We start from the raw sequence: 9,231 nt of genomic DNA on the forward strand, positions 1-9,231 counted from the left end.
ATAATGAAAAACTTAATCAGTATACTTTTCTGTGCCCACCGCTCTACCTGAACAAATCATTTTTTTCCCTCCTGGTCCCATCTGGTACCTCATGCATGTTTTTGAATGAACAATTATATAATACTGTGACGTTCTGCTTTGCTCCCATCAGGTCCGCTGGGCAGCTTTTGACCTCAGAGGGTTGATCACTGTTCGGGAGGAAAGTGGGAATCTTCAGACACAAGAGATAATACTTCTGAGGGCTGAGATTCCTAGAGCTCCTGGAGCCTGAGGACTTGTTATCTGGAGTGCCTTCCCCTGCTATAATCATACCTACAGTCCAGTTTTAGTCACTGTGATGCAGCTGAGATTAAAGGAGGAAGGATGAGAGGCTGCCAACGTCTCCTACCACACAGGCTTCCTTCCTTGTCCAGCTTAAGATATATGGACATTCATATTTTTACATACAGGAAGCACCATTTCGATGTAAAAACATGCAGCTACCGTAGTGGCTGTGTACCACATGTCACACCGTCTCAGTGGAACTATTAACAGCTATATATACAACCAGGATAGTGTGTCATTAGGATTCGGTTTCTGCCCACTGAGAGTTAAAAGCCTCTCAGGTGCCACTCATTCCCCAGCAGGCCAGGTGCTAGAGTAGTTATTGGGACATTTCTGATCTGATGGTTCCCTTGTCCTTGTGTGTGTGTGTGCAGGGACAGAAGGGTTAGTTGGAGGTATGGGTGGAGGAGTATAGTGACCAGCGGGCTCGCCTGGAGACAACAGGGAAAGTGACGCACTGAGGTCAGGGTTGGACTAGGAGGGGGCACAGAGCTACGAGGGTAGGATAGAAGGGGGGGGGGGGGTTACATAGTTGAAATTCAAGGATAAGGTTTCCCAACCTCTGCAGTGAAATGCATTACGATGAGCTCCGGCCTAAATATAGAGAAGCGGGTTTGGGAGAGGTGTATCTTTGGCAAAGAGGTTAGGAGTCACACTGGGAAGAGGTGAAATGGGTGAATGTCACGTTTGAGATGTCAGCAACAAACGGGAGGCAATTATTTCATGTCAAATCACTTTAATGATGAGCAAAAACTGGTGCCACATACTGTACATATATATGAGTAGAAATGAGCATATATTTTTGTAAAATTGCATTTCCTGGTAGAGAGACAAGGTGAGCATCGTATGACAAAACTAAAGTGTATTTAATGCATACATATTGCAAATGTCATTGGAGATACAGGGGCCATTCATACAATATAAACACAGTCATTCAGTTTATGTACAAGGTTGAGCTTATAAAGTGAGTCCATACAGTTCTCTGATATACAAAATGGTATTTTAATCACTTCTCACTGTTGATTTCATTCAACATGCATTCATACTGAAGCAGCATTCACCCAATAGTTGCAAAACACACGTAAGTAATAAATAATGAAATGAATGATGAAATTATGTTAATCAAATATTAATGGTTAAAAAGATTCATAGTAGTTATGTCTAATATTGAGGATACTCATGGCCTTTTATATACATATGACAAGTAACTCCTCCATACTGATTGTTAGCGTTATCATAAACATAGCATATGTTGCTATGCTGATATACGCTCTGATGACGCTTTGGGACTTTTAAACTGTGGAAGCCCATTTCCACCTGTAAAAAAGTATGAAAAGTTAAGCATGTAAAAAAGGTCATAATTATGGGATGATAAGTAAAAATGTCATACTTAATATTCATCATTTGACTTTGTCAAACTTTTGATTTACAATCTCAGATTTTTTTATTATGACTGTCCTCTAAAGAAGAATGACAGCATCAGTACCCCAACAAGACATAGGGGTCAGACCAAACCTTAACAACAACATTGTTGCACCATAAAACAGATTAATGTGTAATAGTTTAAAAAGACAGATAAAGAATCTTACATGGACCGCTGTGGACACTTAGTAGTTCTGTTCATAGGGTCCGCTCAGGGGACACACATGTGCAGTAGATTGCTCTGGACCACTTAACTGTCCATAACTGTCTCTAACTGTCCACGCATTCACAACAAATTATGGCTTGACTTTGGCTTCAAAACGCTCCCAAATCGATTTGGATAAAACATACATGTTCTTGTTGTTTAATGTAGAGGACTTGTTGGTAACTGTTCATGTTTAAAAACAAATGTTTGGCAGAAACAGCCTTCCATATTACGTTTGACGTTTTAAAATAGATAAGTGTCGGAGAATTTTTTCACAATTTCCTCTTGTGATGCTAGCAGAAAGACTATGTGTGGATGTACAGCTATAGGCAGGCTAACACGCCTATTTGTGACACTTGTATACGTAAACACAATTCAGAGCTAAACATTAGACAGTCAGCAGTAGCTCTGTGGCTCCCTCCATCTATTTTCTACTAAAAAACACAGAAATATGTTTTGCACATTCTCTTTCTAATGTGTTGCTGACTCCTCATACCTCCTCATACATTTTATTAAGACTCAAGTGTGACTTCTCCGACAAATTAAATGTCAAGAGCAAGTAAAGTCACTTCAGAAACATACGTTTCCACTTGCTCTCAAACAAGAAATCAAGAATACTGTTTGTATATGTTATTGCTATTCAAGTGCTAGGTGGTGCTATTATTGTGTGGCAAGCATTTCTGCCAGGGGCTGAAAGGAAGGGAGATGATAATGAAGAGGAATCCACCAAAAATAAGGATGGCTCCCGCCGAGCCCACACAGGCCACAGACCATGAGAGCTCATGGTGTAGAGGTATGGAGTGGTCACTGGACAGCAAGGACAGCACAGACTGGTGGAATATCAGGATGGAGAGAAGGACCAGTACACCTGCACACAGAGATCACATTAGAAGATACCTCGGTAACATTCACAAACAACTGTTCATAAATACCAAATATCAGTCAGTTAGGGATATTGCCCCACTTGAATGTAGAAGTTAACATAGCATAGTGAGGGCCCACCTGATAGGATGAAACAGAAGGAGGCTGGCTTGAGAAAGAAGGGTACTCCTTTGCTGAGGGACATGGCGATACAGATGGAGCCCATTACCATCATGGTCAGACTCAAAAGGGCCAAGATAGCTGCTGCTAGATTGAGCTCTGTGAAGGAGAGACGGAAATAAATTAAAAGAGGGATTAGTGTCTATAACTATATGCCAGAATGTGTTAATGCGGTGCAAGATATTTAGAAAAGAAGGCAGAGAAATATTATCTTGCCTCACAAAGTGCGATTCTCCTTGGCTTATAGATTAGCCTTGATTATGAAACGACTTGGCATTGCAAAGCTGAACAGGTGCAACCCAAAAAGCAACAGTGCTAGTCCCGTTTTTGTGTTTTTTGACACTCTGCCACACTTATATTATTATTATTATTATTATTATTATTATTAAACACAGCAGATTCCATCTTGTGTTTTGCTATTGGGGGGAAGAAGATGCCAAAAAGCACGTAAGATAGATCAAAATGAAAGCAACACAAAAAGACCGCTTTTTTGTTTTTGCCCAGCTGCATTTTACAGTTTTTAGATTGATTCATATTTTATTTTGTTTCTCTTATCATCCATGGCAGCAATTGATTGATGCAAGTGTGCGCCCATAAGATTTTGGAATGAATCTGCAGAGACTTAACAATTATCACCAAACACATTTTGTTAATGTAGTTGGCACCACCGACTATTTTGATGAGTCGGGTTCTTTCCTGGCATCTTACGAGCCGGCTGCCAAACAGCAGCCACTAAACAAACCAGACTGAAGAGTCTAACGTCATGCTAGTGGCTCTGTGAGGCTGTATTAGGCACACACACACACACACACACACACACACACACACACACACACGCTAACATGCTCACAATGACAAAGGTTACATATGTTGTGGCACACCAGGGGGAAAAGCCAAGCAGATCCAGCACAGGTGGAGGTGAGAGAGGGAGCGCTGCATCCGGTTCAGGTGCTGCAGCCACGAAGCGCGCGGCATCGGTCACACCTGCAGCCCATCAGGTAATCAGAGCAGGCAGACCGACTGCAGAAGACCAGGAGGATCTTATGAACCACTGGAGACAGGCAGCATTGAACAGAAGGTAATCAAAAGACTCTCTCTCTCTCTCTAACCACGTCTTGGGAGATGGCTGAAGGCCAAAGACCCCTTCTTTAGAATCTTTAGTTTGAGTTTGACAACATCCCCTTTACCCCAATCTCTTTATGAAAGGACACATTGTGTTTCATACCAACTGACTCTGAGTTTGCATGTTAGCATGAAAACATTAGAACAAAATACCAAGTAATTACGGGAATGTCAATTTTTGCAGGAATTTGGTCACACATCTAAGTATTGATTTTTATATCAAACAAATTCTTCTTAAGGGGGACATTTCTTAGCAAACCTTCCAATAGTTAAAAGATATTTCCCTCAACCGCATGTCAACCTCATGGTGAAAAGAGGAGGAGTCAGTTCATATCAAAAGTCATCAGGGTACATCATGTAGGAAGCTAAATATTTCAAGGCAATCCATCGAGTGGATGTGTTGACCAAAGTGATGGACCAACCAAAAAATGGACATTGCCACCCTAACGCTGTTAGTATGACTAATAACTTCGTCCCGTAATCCACATGGTTGGGTTATGTATCTTCTGGGTTTACGCAAACAATGCACCATCTGATTGCAATTTGATCTCACAGCTCTTATATAATAAATGTCTCGGCTTCCTTGAGTGCATCAAAACAGTCCCTGCTCAAAAAGCTAAAGTTGACTTGATGCTCAATATGATGTAAGCATCATGTCTCAGCTGATCTTCAAACTGCACTAAAGCCAACTGGCTGCCCGGACAGTAAGGTAAACACATCAATCAGTATGAGGGCGTATGGCTTGCTTTGCAAAATGGGTGGCAGCAGAAGTTAATGGGTTGAAACGTGCAAAAACCAACAGCGTGGTCCTCTGAGCACCCTAGAAGAAGTCTTTATTGATACCCGCTGCAATGCAACTGTTGGTGTGCATCGGCATGTGTAAGGAATTAAAATGTCTCACTCTTGTTAGTTGTCTTCTTGAATATGACTGCATTCTCCCCAGAGGTGAAGAATTTGAAGTAGGTGCAGTTGGTTTCTGTGGGTAAATAAAAGTATCACACAAAGAGATCACCAACACACAGACACACACACACACACACACACACACACACACTCCTATGGATAGCTGCTGGTCTTCTGTTATGTGCCTCCTATGCATCCATGCACTCTGTCCTTCCAGGCATCATTCCTATTTATATCCAAGTGTCGAGTATTAGCTGCAATACACAGAGACGCATGCCGCCACACACACAGTCACGCACGCACACACACACACACACACACACACACGTGCACACACTGCCCAGCACTGCACATGTGGTGCGGCCGGCCAGAGAGAGTGAAAGACAGCACAATTTGTGGTTGGCAGCGGGGAAAAAGAGAGGTAGACAGAGAGAAGGGGCAGATGGAGGATAGACATGGGGGAGGCGTGGCTCTACAATAATAAGGACTGAGGGGAAGGGGATATGTGGGATGAGCAAATGATGAAGGGGATGCAGGAAATATGGATAGAGGCTCAAAGGATGAGAATAGCGGGGGAAAGGAAGAGTGAGGGGGGCAGATGGATGGGTGGTGAGTAAAGGGGAAAATAGAGGGGAGCCACAGATGGAGAAGGAGGTGAGCAGGAGATGTCAAGAGGGGGAGGAAACACAGAGGGGTTGGTTAATACTGCATTAGACATACACTCTTCCTCAGTCCCTGTCTGTCCCTCTTCTTCGTTTCCCCCTCTCTATATTTAGACAAAAACTGTGAAGTAGTCAGATTCCACTTGGCTTCACAAGCGCATAGTGATGACTTTCACCAACTAAATATTATGTGGTCCAAGATGACCACACACACACACACACACACACACACACACACACAGTCACACGTTTATTTCACACACAAATATGTTTGTGTCATATTTTTACTGAAGCAGACACAGCATTTATTAGCTTACTGATTATTAACACGTTATGCTATCACAGTCAACTGCAGTTTGCTCTTGCTTCCCCTGCCGAGGTTATAATTTTTGAGCTGTCATGTCCCTCTCCAGCAGACAGCGGAGATGGATAGCCGGTCTTGAGATGACAGGCACAGCATCGGCGGGGCCGCACTTTTCTCGGGACGAGAGCCAAAGGCATGTGAACAGCGATGTGAAACGGAGAAGCAGAGATGGCAAAAACAGTTGTTTTCCTCCAAACATGACGTGCCCACGGCCATCTGGGCCGGGTGGCGTGGGCCAACAGTGTGAGAAAAATTGTCAGAAGCATACTGACTGCTCTCACGCACCAAAAGCACATCTCAGAAGCACACATACATATATATATATATATATATATATATATATATATATATATATATATATATATATATATATATATATATATATATATGCTAGTAGCCAGTGATGCAATACATATTGATGGGTAAGATGAATTAGCCCTGAATCTGAATAGAAAAACACTGTTGTGACACATCATTCAACGTGATGCATGCGAAGAGTATTTATGTATATATGTGATATACATAAATACTCTGCTGGATGAGGAGATTTTCTTATTTATTTATTTTTTCTTCAGAACTCTGATATCTGATCCTGATTATTCCAAGAGCAGAACCTTTGAAGCCTGCTTTGCCTATCTCTATCTAATGTCTACCAATACCTGCCTCTCAGTCTCCAGAACCACTTTTCAGACAGAAGTAGGTCATTGTGGAGATAATCACTGGCCTCTGGAGAACCTAACCGTGGTCAAGTTGAATAAAGTGTTTTTAGAAAGGAGCTGTCACAACTCTAAACATGGCTGTTTGTACTGTGTGTACAACAGGAGATGATTAGGTACCCAGTCAAGGGAAAAACTTGAAATCGATGCTCCATTACACTGACAATGTTATGAATCACAAAGATTATATTGTATAATGCTACAAGTACCTGCCTGCTGCATTGTGTTGTTACAATAGCATTATAATTGAAAATAGCTTTACTGTGGTCCTCTGGTTCTCTGGTTCTGCACATTGTATTTCTTTAATGATTCAATTTGCACATTATCTGTACAATGACCTAGATACATATGTATGCAGGCAGCTTCACATACACAACTATCCTCTCTACTGCACATCCCTTCACAAGGATACAGGGGATGTGCATACACACACATATATATATATATATATATATATATATATATATATATATATATACATACATACATACATACATACATACTTACATACATACATGGGGAAATTACGTGAAATGTGTATCAACAATCATCACTATGTTACTCTTTTGGCGATGAATTTTTTGTTTTTTAAAATTAAGTGTTGGCATAGTTTTCCCCAGTCCGTTATGGGCTCAGATAAAAGACCTACAGATGTAAGCGTATTCCCAGAGGGTATACATTATATTAGTTATGCCTGCTCCCTCTGTTTTCACATCAGTGGTGATGGCAAAGAAATATCCTGTCAATTAAAATTCCACGCTTTTTTTTTTCTTGCTACCTCTCAGAAATGTCGTTTGACCCTTTTCTATTAATTCACGTTCGTACTGAGGCACGTACTGTAACATGGAGGCAGCCTAAAGGTAGACTCGCATGGCCGGGCAATTCAGTTTGCTAGAGAAGCATACATGAGCAGACAGTTGGAGAAACAAAACAGACATAGGCCCTCCAGAAACCTCACCTGCTCACCTTTTAGACAGACAGTGTAGAACACAGACTCACTTGGACACCCAAACACTCCAGTCAGAGGTCTCACCTCCAGGTAGTTCAGCAGGGCCACAGCTCGTCCTTTCTGGGTCTATGTCGGACACCCATAGGGTGCGGACGCAGCCCTTCCACAGGCCGTAATGGGCCATCTGGCATGTCTGGTTGCCGCTGAAATTCTTTGGTTGAGCCAGCTCCACCCAAAACTCTGTCCCCATGCCCAACACTGTCAGGGTCACTCCAATGATAGACACAAAGAAGGCCAGCTTGATCTTTCCCTCCTGGCTGTCACTCATCTTCTGGGTCCTCCTCTGTCCCCTTCCACCTTTTATCCCAGCTAAACCCCCACCTTGGACAGCCCCTGCCACCCCGATACGACCATCCTCATCCTGCTGTATGAAGAAGTTGGACCACATACTGATCTCAAGGCCAAGCTTGAGGTAGACCAGAGGAAAGAACAAGGCACTTAGACTAAATGTTACAGGAGCAAATATTAGATGCAAAGATGGAAGGGTGGTTCAGTAGGAAGTGAATGGGGAGAGGTGTGTGAAAAAGTCTTGTTTTAAAAACAGTAAACAAAAATGAAGTAAGGAAATTATGAAATGGGAGGAGACGGAGGCAAGGACCAGGAGAGCCAGTGTCTTTTTTTCTGTCCAGTCCCCTGAAATTGAGAGATGAAACAGAAAGATGAAAGAGCAGCCAGCATATGCTTCACAAGAGCAAAATCCTTTCATCGCCAGCGTAATATTTAATTTCCAAAAGCTTTATCAGCATCTACAGTATTCCCTTCCTAAAAGCCATATGACATGCTCTCAGCCAACAATAGATAAGCCATATGGCGTCTCCCTGAAAGGCAGATGAATGAAACAATTGGGCTGGATGAGCCGGTGACGTCGGGTGGAGTGGGTTCAAGGTGAGAGATAACACCACAGCGCCAGACTGGGCCACCCATCTTGACAACAGAGCTCTTCCCCGAACAGGTATACGCTATCTCTGGCTTAGACACAGATCCCCTTTGATCTGAGGGGGTAATGGGTTGCCACAAATACGTCCCATCCTGCATTACGTGTACCAGCAAACACTTGGAATCTGAAGCCATGTCTGTTTTTACGAGAGTGCGTGCGTGTGTGTGTGTGTGTGTGTGTGTGTGTGTGTGTGTGTGTGTGTGTGTGTGTGTGTGTGTGTGTGTGTGTGTGTGTGTGTGTGTGTGTGTGTGTGTGTGTGTGTGTGTGTGTGTGTGTGTGTGTGTGTGTGTGTGTGTGTGTGTGTGTGTGTGTCGTATTCACTGTAAGTGGGTCCAGGCTTATGGCTTATGGAGTTGTTTCTGCTATTCCAAACTGTGAGCAAGGGGCCTTTGGAGCCGTTTAAACAACGTGAGTGACAGGGCACAACGGTGTCGCTGCTCTGCACAGGGTGCATGAGAGGTGATAATTCATGGCTGAACTCTCTGACAGACAGGGGGCTGCAGTAATTAACTTGGCTGTGCAGTCC

General features: G+C 42.8%; 1 protein-coding gene across 1 annotated transcript; it reads right to left on the reverse strand.

Annotated features, from left to right (window-relative positions):
- Nucleotides 1-2,598: 2,598 nt before the first annotated feature.
- Nucleotides 2,599-8,156, reverse strand: cacng6b (calcium channel, voltage-dependent, gamma subunit 6b). The gene is made up of 4 exons (XM_034554136.1): nucleotides 7,793-8,156; nucleotides 5,016-5,090; nucleotides 2,954-3,091; nucleotides 2,599-2,819 (listed from the first exon to the last, which is right to left on the reverse strand). Exons 1-4 carry the CDS (start codon nucleotides 8,154-8,156, stop codon nucleotides 2,599-2,601), a joined length of 798 nt encoding a protein of 265 aa, XP_034410027.1.
- Nucleotides 8,157-9,231: the final 1,075 nt, after the last annotated feature.

This window comes from Cyclopterus lumpus, chromosome 16, assembly GCF_009769545.1.
Source record: "Cyclopterus lumpus isolate fCycLum1 chromosome 16, fCycLum1.pri, whole genome shotgun sequence".
NCBI classification, from domain to species: domain Eukaryota; kingdom Metazoa; phylum Chordata; class Actinopteri; order Perciformes; family Cyclopteridae; genus Cyclopterus; species Cyclopterus lumpus.

What these genes read in the sequence shown, in the direction of transcription:
- cacng6b (XM_034554136.1), bottom strand. Translation starts at nt 8,156, where the DNA reads ATGTGGTCCAACTTCTTCATACAGCAGGATGAGGATGGTCGTATCGGG. An exon ending in CCCTGCTGAACTACCTGGAG is followed by an intron (nt 5,091 to 7,792) that starts GTGAGACCTCTG and finishes ATTTACCCACAG; the next exon opens with AAACCAACTGCACCTACTTC. An exon ending in CAAGAAGACAACTAACAAGA is followed by an intron (nt 3,092 to 5,015) that starts GTGAGACATTTT and finishes TCTCCTTCACAG; the next exon opens with AGCTCAATCTAGCAGCAGCT.